The 18,201-nt window shown below is 40.7% G+C and overlaps 3 protein-coding genes across 6 annotated transcripts; 2 read left to right on the top strand and 1 right to left on the bottom strand.

Annotated features, from left to right (window-relative positions):
- The first annotated feature begins 565 nt into the window (after positions 1-565).
- LOC117494531 (troponin C, skeletal muscle-like) lies at positions 566-11,591 on the top strand. Its single transcript, XM_034145489.1, has 6 exons — positions 566-666; positions 2,559-2,613; positions 5,908-6,051; positions 6,757-6,871; positions 8,431-8,567; positions 11,148-11,591. Exons 1-6 carry the CDS (start codon positions 664-666, stop codon positions 11,177-11,179), a joined length of 486 nt encoding a protein of 161 aa, XP_034001380.1. The 5' UTR covers positions 566-663; the 3' UTR covers positions 11,180-11,591.
- Positions 11,592-12,880: 1,289 nt separating this feature from the next.
- Positions 12,881-16,307, top strand: tnnc2 (troponin C type 2 (fast)). The gene is made up of 6 exons (XM_034145490.1): positions 12,881-13,019; positions 13,796-13,847; positions 14,456-14,599; positions 15,065-15,179; positions 15,287-15,423; positions 15,701-16,307. Exons 1-6 carry the CDS (start codon positions 13,017-13,019, stop codon positions 15,730-15,732), a joined length of 483 nt encoding a protein of 160 aa, XP_034001381.1. The 5' UTR covers positions 12,881-13,016; the 3' UTR covers positions 15,733-16,307.
- Positions 16,308-17,320: 1,013 nt separating this feature from the next.
- taf13 (TATA-box binding protein associated factor 13) lies at positions 17,321-18,111 on the bottom strand. Of its 4 annotated transcripts, none has more exons than XM_034145485.1 (2): positions 18,017-18,111; positions 17,321-17,882 (listed from the first exon to the last, which is right to left on the bottom strand). In XM_034145485.1, exon 2 carries the CDS (start codon positions 17,876-17,878, stop codon positions 17,504-17,506), a length of 375 nt encoding a protein of 124 aa, XP_034001376.1. In that variant the 5' UTR covers positions 17,879-17,882; positions 18,017-18,111; the 3' UTR covers positions 17,321-17,503. The 4 variants fall into 4 exon arrangements, with proteins under 4 accessions (XP_034001376.1, XP_034001378.1, XP_034001377.1 ...); XM_034145487.1 differs by having other exon boundaries at positions 17,321-17,879; positions 18,017-18,105; XM_034145486.1 differs by having other exon boundaries at positions 17,321-17,879; positions 18,000-18,079.
- Between the last annotated feature and the right edge of the window lie 90 nt (positions 18,112-18,201).

Here is an 18,201-nt window from a genome sequence, read left to right as displayed (position 1 = left end):
AAAAAAGTGACAGATGGGATATCAGATGTGTGAGGTCCATTTACACGCCTCTTGAGTTACAGATGTCATAAGTGCAAGGGCAAGTCTGCGGCAGCCAGAACAGGGAGACAGGCAGATAGATGGGACACTGCTGGGAGGTGTTAATCCCTGTGTGTGTGTGTGTGTGTGTGTGTGTGTGTGTGTGTGTGTGTGTGTGTGTGTGTGTGTGTGTGTGTGTGTGTGTGTGTGTGTGTGTGTGTGTGTGTCCTGTTCTTGTGCAGCATGGTAAATCTAGTTTCACATCATCTGCAGTGAGATGCTCAGTTGATCCTCTGCCAAAATAACCTCCAGTTGCCTGATGCCTGCGCTGTGTTTTATTTTTTATAAATGTCACCGGGCTTGTCTGTTATCTAAATATGGGGGATTGGCGAGTGTGCCACACAAGGGGATGTCCATCAGGAGATTGTAACAGGACACAAAGTAAAGTTAGTTTTGATTGGCTATCTCTTGTCTTAGGAGGGGGTCTCTTGCCCAATCCTGATCATTTTCTGTAAACGTGAAGTGGGATGAGAGGGTACTTATAAAAGGGGAGTAAAGCCACCTGAACCGTGTAGTAAGAAGACTCTTTTTCCCAGACGTCTGTCGTGTTTACTGGTTTCTGTTGTTCAAGCACAGCCGGTCGCCATGGTAAGAAAGCGAAATTTGAGAAGAGGGTAAAAAGGGAAACGATGAATGATGAATCTTTGAGGATTTGCTTTTGTTTTCAACTCATGAGGATACTGTAAGCGGCAGATGGCAGAAGATGGAGAATATTACCAACGTCACACAGCGGGTCCTCCTCTGCAGCACATATGGATTTCTATACAAGAGGCGTTTAATCTCTTGGGATTCCTTCATTTCTGGGGGGGAAATTTGGGGGGAGTGCTCCTGTTGTTCATTTCTTTATGATTTATTTTTACAGAGGACAGATACATCTTTATTCCAAACTGCTAACCTGCTGTGTAACTTCTCTTAAACTTGTGTAACTCCTCTTTGTTTGTTAGCAGACTGATGTGATTTTGCTTGATATTTAGATTGGGGTCACAAAAGATAGAAAGCACACAGCTGAGATAAGTGAGAAGTTCTGATGCCTTTTCTGAGGGTCCTTATTTAGGGCATTCACCTTGAGAAAATCCCTTTCTAATCCTCTCCCAAGTATCACCTTAAAAATAGCTTCATGGAAAACTAACAAGCGGCCTTATGTGATGAGGTTCTGTCAAGCAAACAAGGAAAGACGGAAATAATTCACTGTCTTTCTGAACTACCAGGGAACAGGGGAATGTATAACAATGAAAGGGGAATACCACCATTAACCCTAAACCAGCAGAGACCAACTCCTATTGGATGTATGACCTGCATTTCAACGTATATAGTTGTGATGTCTTCAGGCACTACTTCTGGATATGAGAACTAACTGGACAGGTGGTGAGAGCCAGAGAACAACTGCGGGATATGGCAGGGATAGCAGAGATTAAAAGGGGAACTTCGAAATGCATACATGTTATTCCTTTGGTCTAAAAATATCAGCAAACATGAACAACTCTCTCACAAGAATGCTAAAACTTAAATGTGTGATGTCATCAAGGATAAAGTGTGGAAGTGCTCCAAGGACAATGGATTGTGGGCGATGTTACAGATGACACAAAGAGTAGCAAGGGGAATGTTCTGAGTATATGGGACATGTTCTGTTTCAGAACTGAGAACACTGCAGTGAAAGTAGAAGGATCATTTGGGTGCGAAAAGGAAACAAGCATTCTGTGGATCCTCAACATTGATTTCACATGTATTGTCTTTGGAGTAGATCCAGGGTCAATTTGAATAACATATTGGTTATATCTCCCATGTCTTCCCAATAAAGAAAGATCCCAAATGTTGGAAAAACACGCGTTGATCGAGCGGTGTTCCCCTTAGAGAATCATCATTCAACAAGAGCAGACAGCTGGCAGAGGATTAAACATGGATTCTTACCTGACACAAAGCTATTTCCAGCCCTTGGCTCTCACTTCGTCATTGATACTTCTGTCTTTAGCACAAGGTTTCTGATTTAGTTTCTGCTAGCTAGATGGAGAGACAAGGCTTAACTACAAGCAAGGGACCAGCATGTACATTTTGTTACCTTCCATTCATTTCAATCAATATGACAAATCAATTTGTGTGATGTTTGGCTGTTATGGATAAGTCCATCCAGATGTAACTGATAACGTGAAGCCAAGTGTTGTGTGTAAGGTAGAGAAACACTCAAAGAAATTCTAAAATGCTTTAATATGAGTTGAAACTTGGTCAGCAGTAATGACAGTATGTGAGTTGTAGTAAGTGAGTAAGTGCAGATGCTTCTGCGGTGTCGGACCACAGGAGGTTAATAACCTTGTGGTGTTTGACACCTGTTGAAAATCAAATGTGTGATTGTGTTAGTGTTGATGAAGATGATACTATCCCAATTACTCCTTACATCCTGTTTTGGTAATGACATGTAGGAATAACATCTCTCTCTCTGTTCACATCTTCTGTCATTCTTCTATTAATTTTTGTATCCTCTTCAGCCCACTGACGCCCAAAGCGATGCCCGGTCCTTCCTGACTGAGGAGATGATTGCAGGTCAGTCCCTCTGTATCTCAGCACTACATAATAATGTAGTATATTACTCTTTATTAGGTTCTCCACTGATTTCACATGAACTTGATTTTTTTTTGGTCATGTTTATGTTTGATTCCTGTCTGAAACCAACATCAACCTATTTTAAATGATGTACGTTAGGGTTAGCTTGACTTGCCTTTCCTATACCTAACCCCCTAATCCTAACCCTAACCCTTGTTTCCAAAACCAAACAAAGTAATAGCCTTACTTACTTAACATATGTCACATACATACAAAAAAAAAGCATTTGAACCTGAATCACAACCTTTTCCTAAACCTGACTAAGTTTTGCCTTACCAAGTAGTGACGCAAGATACTTGACTTTTGTCATATACCTAACAAGTTTATTTTACTTGTGTAACTAAGGAAAGAAACACATACATAAACCCCCATTTTCATTAAGTCTTACCAAGAAGTAATGAAATGTACCACATGCTGAAGTCTATCAGACTACCCTGTAAGTTGGAAATGAGTCCAAGGAGTCCTGATTTAGCTGCCATAGTTGACGAGTTGGGAGTCAGAATGTGTTGGAATGGCAGGTCGTTTGGACTGAACCAGGGCTGGAACAGGTTTTATGATCTGGAAATGTCACCAGTTGACAGATTTCTCCTCCTTTGGTCCCTTTATATTGGCAATACATAAATTAATGTTGGTACATTTATCAGCCTACATAAGTGAGTCCTTCTAAGCTGTTATTATATTAATTATATTCAAGATTCAAGGCTTTTATTGTCATGTGTGCATAGCTACAGTGTAGTTATGACAATGGAAATCTTAGGTCACAGGCTCCTCCAACAGTGCAACACAATAAAACAGATACAATTGTGCAAGTAAATAAAATGAAATTGAATATAATAGAAATAGTGCAGAATAGTCTATATACAGGTAATTGGAATATTGATATTTATAAAACGGACAAGTAAAATCAAGCAATCTGATTGGTTCTTAGCCGTGGTATACTGAGCGTATACCACGGGTAGAATTGTAAATTACTTTTCACAACAACTCAGTATCCCTCCGCGTCTGAGATAAACAGTATACAGTTGGGCTGAAAAGCAAACTTTCGAACTGGAACAAGAAAGCAGCGGAGAAGTAACGGGGCAGAAACCCTCCTTTTTACGCAACGGTCCAGACATAGACATCAAACGGCAAAAACATATTCAGTGTGCAGTTCCTTTGGCATTAGGACAGGGATATCTAGATACTTTCCAAGGTTTGACATAATGAATTGTGCTACTTTTAAAGCAAGCAACAATGTTTTCAAATCTGTAATCAAAAAGGTCCGCAAAAACATTTAAGATTAACTTCGACCTCCGGGGGGGGGGGGGTCTTACTATGGAGGAGTGGATTGAGGAGTGCCTATCTCCAGAACAAAAAGCACCTAAACGACGACATGTAGAGCTACGTGAAGAGCAGGTAGACCAACTGGAAAAGTACCACCATTCAAAAGCTTTCTGATGCGGGTCTTGAAACAAAGCAGAGAAATTATGACCGTTAGTGGCCACAGGTGCGAAAGCTCTCTCCAGAGCTACTGGAAGACGAATCTCGGGGACCGGAGAAAGTGGAGCAATATTCTCGCAACGCCAAGCAACAGCCTAGAACAACCTCAGCCGATACAAGTGACCACGTAAGCCATGCTACTGATGCTGGACAGTTTTTCAGTGGGTGCACAATAAACGGCAACATACAAATTAATGTAAATAAATAGCTAAATAATGGATCAACGCTCTCTGTCTAATATGTTCGCTAGCTGTTGTTAGTGTTGTTGCATAACAACCACCTCGCACTATGTTTCGTGCAGAAGGCAACAGAGGGACTATTTTATTTTGAACATCATTATTTACAAATAAAAACTATTTAAATTAGAGTGTGTATTTTTCTTTCATATTGCCACACTTGGTAACCGTTTTATAAAAGCAATAGCTCACTTCAGGCCGTGATATATGCTCATTATATCACAGCTAACGGGGTTGTCGACCCTCCGCTTCGCGTCGGGCCGAACCACGCCCCTTAGCTGTGATATAATGAGCATATACCACGGCCTGTCGTGAGCTATTGCTTAATTATAAAACGGACAAGTCAAATCAAGCAATCTGATTGGTTCTTAGCCGTGGTATACTGAGCGTATACCACGGGTAGAATTGTAAGTTACTTTTCACAACAAGTCAGTATCCCTCCACGTCTGAGATAAACAGTATACAGTTGGGCTGAAAAGCAAACTGCTTGCAGTTTGCTGAAAAGCAAACTGCTTGCAGTTTGCTTTTCACACTGGAACAAGAAAGCAGCGGAGAAGTAACGGGGCAGAAACCCTCCTTTTTACGCAGCGGTCCAGACATAGACATCAAACGGCAAAAACATATTCAGTGTGCAGTTCCTTTGGCATTAGGGCAGGGATATTTAGATACTTTCCAAGGTTTGACATAATGAATTGTGCTACTTTTAAAGCAAGCAACGATGTTTTCAAATCTGTAATCAAAAAGGTCCGCAAAAACATTTAAGATTAACTTCAACCTCCGGGGGGGGGGGTATTACTATGGAGGAGTGGATTGAGGAGTGTCTATCTCCAGAACAAAAAGCACCTAAACGACGACATGTAGAGCTACGTGAAGAGCAGGTAGACCAACTGGAAAAGTATCACCATTCAAAAGCTTTCTGATGCGGGTCTTGAAACAAAGCAGAGAAATTATGACCGTTAGTGGCCACAGGTGCGAAAGGTCTCTCCAGAGCTACTGGAAGACGAATCTCGGGGACCGGAGAAAGTGGAGCAATATTCTCGCCACGCCAAGCAACAGCCTAGAACAACCTCAACCTATACAAGTAACCACTAAGCCATTCTACTGATGCTGGACAGGTTTTCAGTGGGTGCACAATAAACGGCAACATACAAATTAATGTAAATAAATAGCCAAATAATGGATCAACGCTCTCTGTTCGCTAGCTGTTGTTAGTGTTGTTGCATAGCAACCACCTCGCACTATGTTTTGTGCAGAAGGCAACGGAGGGACTATTTTCCCAGTTAAGGGACAGTTAAGGGGGTTGTCGACCCTCCGCTTCGCGTCGGGCCGAACCACACCCCTTAACTGTGATATAATGGCCATATACCACGGCCTGTCGTGAGCTATTGCTTAAATATAAGTTGCAAACAGATGGATGTTATGGATGTTCTTTCAAAAGTTCAGGCGTTAAACAGTCTTCTGCACAAGAATCCAGAAATAGTTTGTTCTCAAATTGTTTTTCTTTCTTTCTCTTGTCCAGAGTTCAAAGCCGCCTTCGACATGTTTGACACAGACGGTGGCGGAGACATCAGCACCAAGGAGTTGGGTCAAGTGATGAGGATGCTGGGCCAGAACCCATCGAGGGAGGAGTTGGATGCCATCATTGAGGAGGTGGATGAGGATGGTGAGATCATTGTGTGATCAACAAATATAAAGAAGAACAACAAATATCCAATCTTATTGCAAAAATATTTAGCGATGCCTTTCTGTCCCGCAAAAAATGAAATTGCTTTTGCTTCCACTCAATCAATCAATTATATACAACAAAGAACCAAAGGCTGTGTTTTCTATGACTTGTGTGGTTAAAGAAGTTTTCCAGAATCAAGTATTGTATTTCCATCAATTTGGGTGACTTTTTAGACGGATTGAAAAATAACAGTGAAAATTAAAGCAGCACAGAAATCCAGAATGTTAGTCCCATGATTAGTCAATAACTAAAACCATTGGATCCTACTATTTGCATAATGCAACTCAATAGCAATTAATAGAACCTATCTGCCTGTTAAATGCCATTGAATTAACACGCCAGCAGTATAAGAAAAATATGTTCGACTAAATAATGATTGTCTAATTTCTTTTGCAATGTAACATCAGTTATTTTTTACAAAACTTTTTTCAGAGATACAGAAGATGTCATGCAGCTGTTTTTTTACAGGCTGACTAGAATTCATTAAGTGAGGCTTTGCACCTCATTTCGAACTTCCTAGAATGTGATGCATATGTTTGGATGATATGGAGTATTGTAAGAAACAAACAAAAGCTCAGTTCATGTGTGGCTTCCATCCTGTCACATCTCATTTGGCTTTTCTCCTGCCCTCCCTCTCTGCAGCCAGCGGTACTATCGACTTCGAGGAGTTCTTGGTCATGATGGTGCAACAGCTAAAGGAGGACCAGGCTGGAAAGAGTGAAGAAGAGCTTTCAGAATGCTTCCGTATCTTTGACAAGTATGACACCCAACACTGAGAGACAAATACAAATGCAAAACCTGAGGAATATTTTAGAATAAGGCCTTGCAGAACCATTAAACGCCTACACCAACAGGGCAGTGTTTTTATACCTTTTTCATGGTATAATTACAATCCAAATGAGCTACACTTCTAAATATTCGTTTTATTTTTGGTACTGATACGTTCTATTGTTTGATAAGTGCCATTTAAAAACGGTGGTTAGCAAAAGGGATTCCTAAACCTTAAACTTTCAATAACTATTATAAATTAGAACACGTGCCAAACATTGTGCAAACAGGTGCTTATTTTACAAATTCAGCAGTTACAGATCAACATAATCATTCATTTAGAGATGCGTTTCAGGTTATATCTAATGGCGCACTTCCACTACAGCGCGGAGCAACATTTAAAAAAATATCTTCCCGGGGGAGCATGCCCCAGGACCCCCCTAGAGGAGGTTAGGTCCGAGCTGGACGCTCTGTCGGTGCAGCCGAGTTGCCTTTTGATCCGGGGTGACCGTAGCGGGGCGACACTCAGACCGAACCCCTCGTTTGTTCCCAAGAACCTAAGGAGTTCGTTCAGGTCGAGGTCTATACAGTTAAACTGCTTTAGTCTTCCACCCCATAGTGGGGACAGGGAGGCTAAATTGCACCTCCTCTGCCCAGTGCGTGCGCTGGCATGTTATGTAGGGCACATGACAATACGTAACCCCCCGTTACCTGGCGAATGTAAGTCCACGGTACAATAAATACTCTCTTAAATCTAGTTTTGGTCTCCTCCAACTCCTGGTAGAAAAAAAGATCTGTCTCTTTAGCTGCAAGTTGTTATTATTTACTAGCTAGTGACTTTGTCTGAGCAGGCAGTAAACCAAGAGCCTCGAATTATAGCACAGAGAGATAAAAAGTGGTGAAAATTGCTACATGCTGAGTGACTGTTTTTGGAGACTAAAAATAAATATGGCCTGGAATTCATCAACTTTCCATAAACACATTTCAGAATGAATCTTAATGTCGCTACTTATCTGCTCGATGAGTACAGTAAACAACTGTCTGCTAACATGATCACCATAGCAACAGCCTCATTATTAAATTATCTGGGCTAACGCATTAGCCGAGATTAGTTTATAACAGAAATATACTGCAACATTAGCTGTTAAGAGGAAAATTCCAATACAGAAATAAGTAGTTTAGAAACAGTGACACCATGACCGATTTTTCAACAATAAACAACTGAAATGCCCCCCTTAGTATATTGGACACAGTTCTTTAGCAACGAAATGTATCAGAAATGTTTCTTATGCTATGCATTTATTTATAAAATACTAATAGGCTATCTGGTTGTAATCTGAATCTGATGTTTTAAAACCCTAAAGTATCACCATTGTATTACAAAAACAGCTTTGGTGGACTTTAGCTTAAACAAAGGCTGCTATAAATGTACGTATTGATGTAAATGGATTTTTGAATTAAAATGTCCAATGTGTGTTTGTGTGGTGATGTGAGAAAGGTGACAGATTAGTTTTCACAGCTGTTAATCAATATTCTTTTTATCCTCAGAAATGGAGATGGATTTGTGGACAGGGAGGAGTTTGGAAATATTCTCCATCTCACCGGGGAGCTACTGGTGGAGGAAGATATCGATGAGATGTTTGGTGAAGCAGACAATAACAAAGATGGAAAGCTTGATTTTGATGGTAAGGTTATTAGAAGTGTTTCTTCACCCATGTGTGTTTCTTCACGTCTTAAAAACTTGCCTAGACTGGACTTTCAGAGCCACATGCCACATTTTGAGTGTTTTCAGTAAAAACACTCAAAAGTAAAATACAGTAAATCTGTCTGTTCAATATTAAGCTGCAGACAGCTGCCAGTCACATTAGCTTAACATAAAGATTGGAAACAGAAGGAAACAGCAAGCACTTTTCTTTTAAAAACACAAAATGTTTGTTGTGACATCCTGAAGTCTCTGCAGGCAACCTCGTCATACTGCCAAACCAAGAAAAACTCTGGCACCTATACACCTTGTGATTTCCATCTAAAAAATGTACTTTACATAATCTAAAATAGCCAGCTGCTGATTCGATGGTCAGATATGGGATGGTGTAAATGTTTTGCAAGAAAGTAGGCTAATCGTCAAAAAGTTGCAACAAATAAATTACAACAACACAATATTGAAAAAACGAAATAAGGGATAAAACATTTTTGTATTACATGCGTTTGCCTTTAGTGCTATCAATCTCTCTTCTCTCTTCTAACTCTTGGTAAGAAAGCAAATGTATAATTCCCAAAAAGAATAGTGGCGGACTTAGATTTCTCAAAGAAGCAATGTGTAGGATTTAGTGACATCCAGTGGCGACTCGTCATTAGGGGCAGGCACAGCCCCACCTAGTGTCAGCAGAAAGTAATTAAAATAATAATTCCAAAAATATGCAAAAAAAGATATCATAAAATATATTTTAAGATCATGTTTAGTCATCTGATTCGTCTCTACATTGCTGTTTTAGTCTGCATTCTTCTGATTAGTGTCTACACTGTGCCTATTGAGCCGTGTAGAGCGATGTGGGGCAAGCTCCGATCTAGCCCATCTCTCGCCAAAATGTCATCTCATAATTCAGAGCTGATTGGCTGTAAGTATGTGTACCGCGAAAAGTGTAGTTGTGAAGAGGAGACGAGAGAGAGCAGCGTATAGCGATTAAAATCAGTCAAACGGAAAGAAAAGGAATGAAGTTGACCATCTACTTCAGCTTTGGTAAGTTCATTTTATGTCATATATTTTGTTGATCTTCTGTGTTTTGCCTATAGGCTATTGCTCTGCTGGATCGATTGATATATTTTATTTTTACGATTGTGACCTCGGTGATGAGTGTCTGTGTTTTCCTTATATTTACAGTCTATGGTGTTTTAATGCTGAAGCATTACGGTTGTTGTTATTGTTAAGTATTGCTTTGTGATGGTGCCCTGTACTCCATGTACTAAGGTGCATTACAATATGACATCCCCACGCTGTGTATGTAAATGTATGCGCTCAGTGTTGCTCCGTGTTCTTCATTCAAGGCTTCCGACAGTATCGGAACCATGGATAGCCTACAGCTATTTGTTTACGTGTTTAAAAAAGCACCAGATGCTTATATATAAACATCTAAGTTGTTCGTGCCCCACCACTTTTGTACATATAAAAACGCCACTGGTGACATCTAGTGGTAAAGTTGCAGATTACAACTAGCTGAATACCCCTCCACCTACCCCTCCCTTTCCAGGTATGTTTTCTGTCGCCCTCACGTTACATAAAAGAGTAAACGGCCTCTCTAAAGCTTGATTTGGTCTGCCATTCTGGCCAAAATTATATTTATGGATATTGTATTTCACGTCTGCAAAAAGATCCCCTCTAATCATACAGACTGTGACACTGTTACGTTCATATACATACAACAGGCTTGTTAATCAGAGGCATGTTGACCTTGAAATTCTGATAGTAAAACCATTACATTTCAGTTTTCCCCCCTATTTAGCAAAACCTCAATCTTGATATTTTTTCTCAGCTCTCTATCAATCAATCAAAAATAATCACAGGGGGAAATTATCTGTCTCTGTTCAAAGGCAGAATAAAAAACTATACTGGTTTCCACACAAAACATGGACTTGAAGAGATACAGTTTATACACACGATCTTTCTTTGTTTTCTTGTTTTATATTGAAAAGTGTACACTCCCTGTGTTATGTCTGTTTTGACTTCCTGTCTCTGTGTTTTCCTTCCTGTTTGATAACCTGATTCTGTTCACCTGGTGCCCTCCCCAGCTGTGTCTTGTCCTGTTGATTAGACTTGCATGTATTTCAGTTCTGGTTTTCTGTCAGTTCTTGTCAGATTCTTGATGTTTGATAATGAGAGGGAGTTCTGCTTCGTTTTGTTTTATTGCCTTGTGTTGCCTTCCCAGCACTTTTATTCCTGGACAACCAATAAATGATTTTTCTTTAAAGATACTTTGGTGTACTGCACTTGGGTACACTTCACATGGATGAGACCCCAGTGGCTAATCCATGTGTTGAAGTACATTAGAGGCATTAGCATGTGAAAATTATACTTGAGTCTGTGAGCATATGAAGTAGAAATATTCGTTCTTATTTTTAAATGTTTACAGCGGAAACTGGAAGACATGGAGTTTCATCTTGTACAACTTTTAGGCCTTACAATCACGTGTTCCCCATTATTTGATTCCACACACTGACACCCACACTCCATGTTGGTTTTTGACTGACTGCGGCCCTCTTTTCCTCTCCAGAGTTTCTGAAGATGATGGAGAACGTCCAGTAATGAGTCCGTCTCGACATTCCTTGGTGACCCCTTCCTCAGAGAGAACACAAATGATGGAAAATTGCTCTGAGCCAAGTGTAAACGCTAAAGAAAACCTTTGCAATTACTTTCCTGAGACGTCAGAATGGACACAAGTGAAAAATACCTCCACCCCTTCTACCCCCACCCTCCTTCTCCTTCTCATATGAAACCCATGGGCTCTCTTAGGAATTCTATAAATATCCGTTAGAAACCTTTTAAGACGAAGCCCGTCCTCCTTGAGCCGGCAACCCAGCTGTCCCCCTTTGCAGCTGCTGGTCCTCTAGAAATGTTACACCAGCACCCCCACCCTCCTCCTCCTCCTCCTCCTCAAAACTAGATATCTTCTTCACCCTATACTGTACTTTCTAAATAAATCCGCTTTCTCCCTGTTCATCTTTGCAAATACTTCTGCCATGCACGCCTGACACGCATTATCTCATCTAAGTTTGATTCTTGTTACAGTAGGACCACATGCAGGATGTGAAACACTGACAAACAGGACCATGCACCACCCAGAACCTCCTACCTTTGCACACAAACATTGTTTGGTTCAACTACAACCTGTCCTATACCTATTCTAGTCAAACTATAGCCTGCTTTTTCAAACACATTTGCACAGATGCTCCCGTACTGATTTTTTTACGGACTAGTTATCTAGTTTAAATCAATAACTTCCAACTTTGTCCCTGGTCTTCACATCCCCCAGCACAGAAATCAAAGCCCCCATGGCTCATCCATGTCTCGAGGCGGTCACACAACAGAGGGGTTAATTGTCCCTTTTGGAAAACGCAGGTCTCCTCTTCTGGGTATATAGCCTGCAGGCCCCCCACCACTTCTCTACAGCAACACCCCTCCCCTTTTCTCCATGGCTGCTCCCCTCCATCAGCATCCTATCCTCCTCTCCTGCCTCTCACCTCGGGCCGTCCCTCCAGGAACCGCCCGCCATATAAGGAGCATCAGGTTGTGTTGATTAGGCACCGGGTGAGTCTGTCCTCCCTAAAATCTGCCTGCTATTCACGGCTAAAGGGGGGGGGGGGGGAGGCATAGAGTTGGGGGGATGGGTGAGATGGGGTCCAGCTCTATAGCATTTTTCTCCCTGTTTTGTGTTTCACGCCAAAATTGAAATGGCATCATCACAAATGCAACATATCCTAGTTTAAAATCTTAGCTTACCCTATACTGTTTGTATTGACAAAGCCGATGTAGCAGCACTGATGAGCGGCAACATACAACGTTTTATTTCTATAGTAGACAATATAGTTGAAATGTTGGTTACATTAAGGTTTAGTTATTTTATAGAGATCACCACTGAAAGTTGCTCTAGGGTCCTAATAAGAGTCTGGAAGTTGGATTGTTAAGTGTATTTTGCTAAATTAGTTATTTCTAGGAAATGCACAGTTCTTCCTCTGATCATCTGATATTTGACAAATCAAGAGATGTACAGTGTAATATTCTCACTATCTTTGCAGTATGTCCAAAACTTCAATCATTTTGGATTATTTTCAGTAGTTCATACCTTTTAACCTGATCTCAAAAACTCCCAATTTATATTCTCGACCCTGCAACTTAAAGAAACGAGAGCTTTCCTCTCCAAAGTGTGATTGGCTTGCCGTAGCCCCAGAACCCTAAAAGTTCAGGATACTAAATCTGTAGGCCTGTGAGAGGCAGGGGGCGGGACCTGGCTGCCCCGTTTAAAGTGTGTCAGAATCTTCACTAGACGTCTAGTCTCTCTGTTAGGGTGCACACGGATTGACCACTCCTTTGGACTTTTCTTTTTTTCCTTGGATAATTGGGGAGTAAAAGCTAATCCACAAACATGGTAAGACCGATTTTATGTGCAAACGGCCTGTTGATCTACACATCCTGTTAACCCACCTGTTAGTTATTGAGCCAGTTATAAAACCAAAAATAATGAAAGCATGTGAATTAGGAGGTTGATTGATTAATAAAGGCATTCTGAACGTGTCAGAAATAAATTGGCTGAGTGTTAAGAAGCATGTCTCATTCTGTCGAAAAATATTAATCTTGACCTTTTTCTGATAATTATATTTTTAATGTAAAGACTTTTTTTCTTAGCGTATTGTAGTAGGATTCCTATTAAATTAAAACGTTGTCAGATTCTGTTGCAAATCTTACCGATCGTGGTTCAGAGTTAAGATGGGGGAGTCGTTGGGGGGGGGGGGGGGGGGGGGTGTCAGCTGGGAAGGTGCAGATTCTGCTTATGCGACAAATTCCTCAGGATTAAATGTCTGCAGGCCATATACAGCGCGCGTAATGTGTTGAGCCCGAAATAGCTCAAGACTCCTCTGAGGCACGCTCAAGAATCCTTTTGAGACTTGGCCACTATATGCTGCACAAATCACTTATGACAGCATGTTATTACCAAAAGACTTATCAGAAAGTAACGTAAAAATAACAATTATATATCTATAGCATATTCCTCAATGTATTGTTTGTTTTGTGCGTACTGGTGGTTTGACTCCCCTGTATCGCCATAATGTTATTTCATAGGCTGATATTTCAGTGTTTAATTGATCAATTAAACACTGAAATGGCGAATGGAGTAGTGACAGCGTGGCTCCTGTTTTCTTCCAGACTGACGCGCAACAAGAGGCTCGCGGCTACCTGAGCGAGGAAATGCTGGCTGGTGAGTAGGCTACAGGCTACAGTAACGCGTTACTTAAGTAATCTCGTTACTTTGCCCAGGGGTCAGTAACCTAAGAACTTGCTAACAGTGGGTTGCAGGAAATACGTTATGTGAAGTGGACATGTTGATTTTAATAGTATTTTCTATTATATTATTGTTTTTTTAATATTATATTATTTACTTAAATATTAATACGGTGGTGTTAAGATAGAATACAGGGCGATAATATTCTCTAAAATAAAAATAATGAAAAATGTGAAATGTGTGGTTGCAAAACACGTTTTTATCACAGAAATGTAACACATTGCTAATCAGATAATAAGAAGCATGCTGTTTTAGATTGTCACACACCCCTATATATATATATATATATATATATATATCACGGTAAAATGTGTCATTCAGTTCCACCTCTTGTTATGTTAGTATGAGTGCAGTTAACACCCATGTTGCGCGCAACAGGATTATTAGCAGGATGTCAGCGTGGTTACAGCGTGTTACACCCCCGTTGTTCACACAGGTAGAATTGAATAATACGTGTTGAACAACCAAGAGGGCAATGCGAAGTAGGCTAGTTTTTGAATAACGAGACACATTTCTTCATCCAGAGTTCAAAGCCGCCTTCGACATGTTTGACACCGACGGTGGCGGAGACATCAGCACCAAGGAGTTGGGTCAAGTGATGAGGATGCTGGGCCAGAACCCGACAAGAGAGGAGTTGGATGAGATCATCGAGGAGGTCGATGAGGACGGTGAGCGGCCGATAATAAAGTGTTACACTGAAAGCAGCACAGTATGCGCAGTATGCCTAGTATTGTGCGCAATGAGTGTTTTACGCACAGACAAGAGACTCCGACACTCTATATGTAGTCCACATCACATCAAATAAACCAAGTTGATTGACAAAGCTACTACAAAAAAACTCTATATAGCATTATTTGGAACCCAAACTATCTGTGATTATGCGTTAGTTATGGGAGTATTACGCGCAGATGCGTAAAGTATATGACGTTGACCTCTAAACAGATCATTTAGCTCTTAGTTTTGTTTTACATTATATAAATCATTATATCACATGGATAGGGAATCATTTACGTTAGGATGTCCTTTCCCGTGGTTAATGCGTAAAATGTCCCCGCGCCATGGCACACGATATTGTTCGGGCCTGTTTGGGCTGACCATTGTTAATCAGTTATGTGGATCTTTATTACCCTCAGGTAGCGGTACCATTGACTTCGAGGAGTTCTTGGTCATGATGGTGAGGCTGCTAAAGGAGGACCAGGCCGGCAAGAGCGAGGAAGAGTTGGCAGAGTGCTTCCGTATCTTTGACAAGTACGTTCACGCTGTTACTGTCACGCTGTACTCATTTTAAACAGTAGTATTTTAGTTTGCTCTATTTGTTTGTGTACACAATCCTTTACGTGTGTGTTTTTGCGCAGGAACGGCGACGGCTACATCGACAGAGAGGAGTTCGCTCAAATCATCCGCAGCACCGGCGAGCCCATCTCAGAGGATGAGGTCGATGAGCTGATGAGGGATGGAGACAAAAACACAGACGGCATGCTGGACTTTGACGGTACGCATTTTTTGCTATTTTAAAGAATCCTTATATTTTTACAAATATTTTTACTTTATATTATGTACAAAACTTAGAAGAAAACACTTGATTACATAAATGTATCTCTAAGGTATCCGATTTTTTTAATAATCTTATATTTTTTCGTTGAACTACATTATATCTGATACTGATGTTTTAGTGACTTTAGTGTTAGTTGCTTATATATTAGCCTACTTATACTAGGTATATTTTGTAAAGCAATTATTTACTTATCCGGTTTCTTCTTTTTTTCCAGAATTCCTCAAGATGATGGAGAATGTGCAGTAAAACCGGAAAGACTCATGGACATTCCTCCTCCTCCTCCCTGTGAACCCCCATTCTGAACGCATCTGACCCCCACTTACACACCCCCACGCACTCCCTCTCCTCCCTACTCTCCATCTGGTTCACTGCCTCTCTTCTCCATCCTTAAAGCCATCCTCAACAGACAGCTAGGGCACTCGGCGGAGGGGGGGCCCTGGGGAGGATACCCTCTTCCCCAGCTCGCTTGTGAATGCAAAAGGATGCTGCGCTGACGCCTCACCCTGTGACAGGACGGCACGGCTGTAATGCAGAAATTTGCTGCACACACCTTTTGCATGCGTTGACAGTTGCGTGTCATAAGTGCCCCCCTCCCGCACCTGCTGGAAAAGCTCGGGTCTACTTAGAGATCTAGATAGAACGGCAGCATTCTACCTGCTCCTTAGACCAACGAATCCAACAACGTCACTGTACAAAGAAGTAAAGTGCTTGAACAGAATAAATGAGTTAACACACATGCTCACTTGTAGTTGGCTGTCATATTTATGGTCTGTGTAAAAAAAATGTTTTGAGGAAAATCAATAAAATCTGTTTGTTTCTTCCTTTTGTCCATCGTGTTTAAAACCACAGCAGTGTAGTCTTTATCACTATTGCTGAACACGCTGTAGACTGATTGGGGGAACTGCTTTGGAGCAAAATACTTTTTTAAGTGTAAGGAGATTGGTAAAACTTTTTTTAGGCCTGTATCTCCTGGCTATAGACCCCTGACTGTGGTTAAGAAATGTGATTATGCAATTATGAGGATAATCAGGGTTTAAGTCCTAAAAAAGCTGTGGATTATTTTCTAGTTTAATCAATTTTTCATTTTGTCTATAAAATGTCAGAATTAAATAAAAGTTTTCCATCAGACTTTCATAGGGTCTAAGTTGACGTATTTAACTTGTTTTTCAGAACCTTTCAAAAATAAAATCAAAATATTAAGATTAAAATAAAGCCGCAAATATCCACATTGAAAAGCTATGACAAGAGGATTTTGATTTTATGTTTAGAGACTAAAAACTTATAATTGCTAGTTAATGTTAGCTGTGGCATATGAGAAATAAAAGTTGGTTGGCTGTTAACCACTATTAGAGGGTTACGTTAACTAGTTTTTGTGATATTGAGCAATACATGTCACTTTTCTAGAAGGAAAAGTCGATTTAAATGTCAAGCTGTTCCTGATTTGGAAACATTTTGAAGGAATAATAATGTTGACAATTCATGCAGGAAAAAGGTTTGGACTCTTCCCAAAATATATTCTTGGTAAACAAGGATAGAGAAGATTTGTGTGGATGTTGTCCATGTGTTCTGGAAATGAATAAAACTACCATTCTGTCAAGATATTGGTAGATTTAATCAATCATTTAAATGGGGCAAAATTGAGAGAATTTGTGTTCCTTTCTATGTTGAGCCCCTGGCATGTTTAACATAACTTAATGTTATATATTCATCCTGTCATTTGCTTTTAAATAAACACGCACCTATGCATGCGTTTGATCTGGATGTATTTGCTATGTTATCAAAGAAACAGTCTCTTCTGGGTATTCTTATATATTAACATTAATGACTGTACATATTAAAACAACAATTCTTTATTGAGAATCCCAGACAGACAGTATGAGAACAGGTAACAATGTGTGTCTCTGCCATACCACCATACGAAATAATAAACGTTAGATCAGAAAAAACAGACTTTGGACAGCAAGTCAAGTCTGAACACAGAACAGCCATTACAAATAATTTAACAGCCACATTTTGTTTATGAGCCATAATTAGCTTCATCGAAAGCTTTGCGGGCTCTCTTCAGCTCCTCGTTCATGGTCAGCAGGTCTTTGACTCGGGCGAACTTCCGAGGGTCCTTCCGAATTAGAAAAACGATGTCCTCCACCTGGACACGGCCCTGGCGTCCGATAGACATGGCTTTGTGGGTCATTTCGGTGACAAACTCGATAACCAAGTCCTCCAGAATATCCACAGACTCAGTATACGGGTTCTGGTCGTCTCCAAATCCGTACATCATGCACCGGAGCTCCTTGGAGAAGAGCCTCTTCCTCTTCCCGTGGCCGCAATCCACTCCGCCGGACCCGTCGTCCATCTCCTCATCGTAGCCAGTCTCGTCCTCCTCATCCGCCATTCTGCTGAAAAACACAAGAAAACTATAAAACAAAACTCAACTAGAAAAACGCCTTATCATCGAGCCTCATCATATATGCTAACAAAACAATATATGCGTGTGAAGTAAACAGAATACCCACATTCGTGTTTCATTTACCTTGTAGTTCAGCGCAGCACTGAACACAACATAACAGACTTTCTGTTGACTTCCGGTTTCTTCTTCTTCTGTTGTTTTAAAGGAGGTGCATTTCTTCCGGTTTTCTTCAACTGGAAGTTATTTGGGGAGAACAGAGGAGTGCTGTAGAGAGTACTGCCGCCTAGCGGTTATTTTACTTAGGAGTC

The sequence above is a fragment of the Trematomus bernacchii genome, unplaced genomic scaffold (assembly GCF_902827165.1).
Source record: "Trematomus bernacchii unplaced genomic scaffold, fTreBer1.1, whole genome shotgun sequence".
NCBI classification, from domain to species: domain Eukaryota; kingdom Metazoa; phylum Chordata; class Actinopteri; order Perciformes; family Nototheniidae; genus Trematomus; species Trematomus bernacchii.
Note: the sequence above shows the minus strand (reverse complement) of the source record. Positions and strands in the feature narration are given on the sequence as shown.

Coding starts and splice junctions, on each gene's coding strand:
- LOC117494531 (XM_034145489.1), top strand. Junction 6,052..6,756: donor TGAGGAGGTGGATGAGGATG/GTGAGATCATTG, acceptor CCCTCTCTGCAG/CCAGCGGTACTATCGACTTC. Junction 8,568..11,147: donor TGGAAAGCTTGATTTTGATG/GTAAGGTTATTA, acceptor TTTCCTCTCCAG/AGTTTCTGAAGATGATGGAG.
- tnnc2 (XM_034145490.1), top strand. Junction 13,848..14,455: donor GAGCGAGGAAATGCTGGCTG/GTGAGTAGGCTA, acceptor TTCTTCATCCAG/AGTTCAAAGCCGCCTTCGAC. Junction 15,180..15,286: donor TGCTTCCGTATCTTTGACAA/GTACGTTCACGC, acceptor GTTTTTGCGCAG/GAACGGCGACGGCTACATCG.
- taf13 (XM_034145485.1), bottom strand. CDS start 17,878: ATGGCGGATGAGGAGGACGAGACTGGCTACGATGAGGAGATGGACGAC.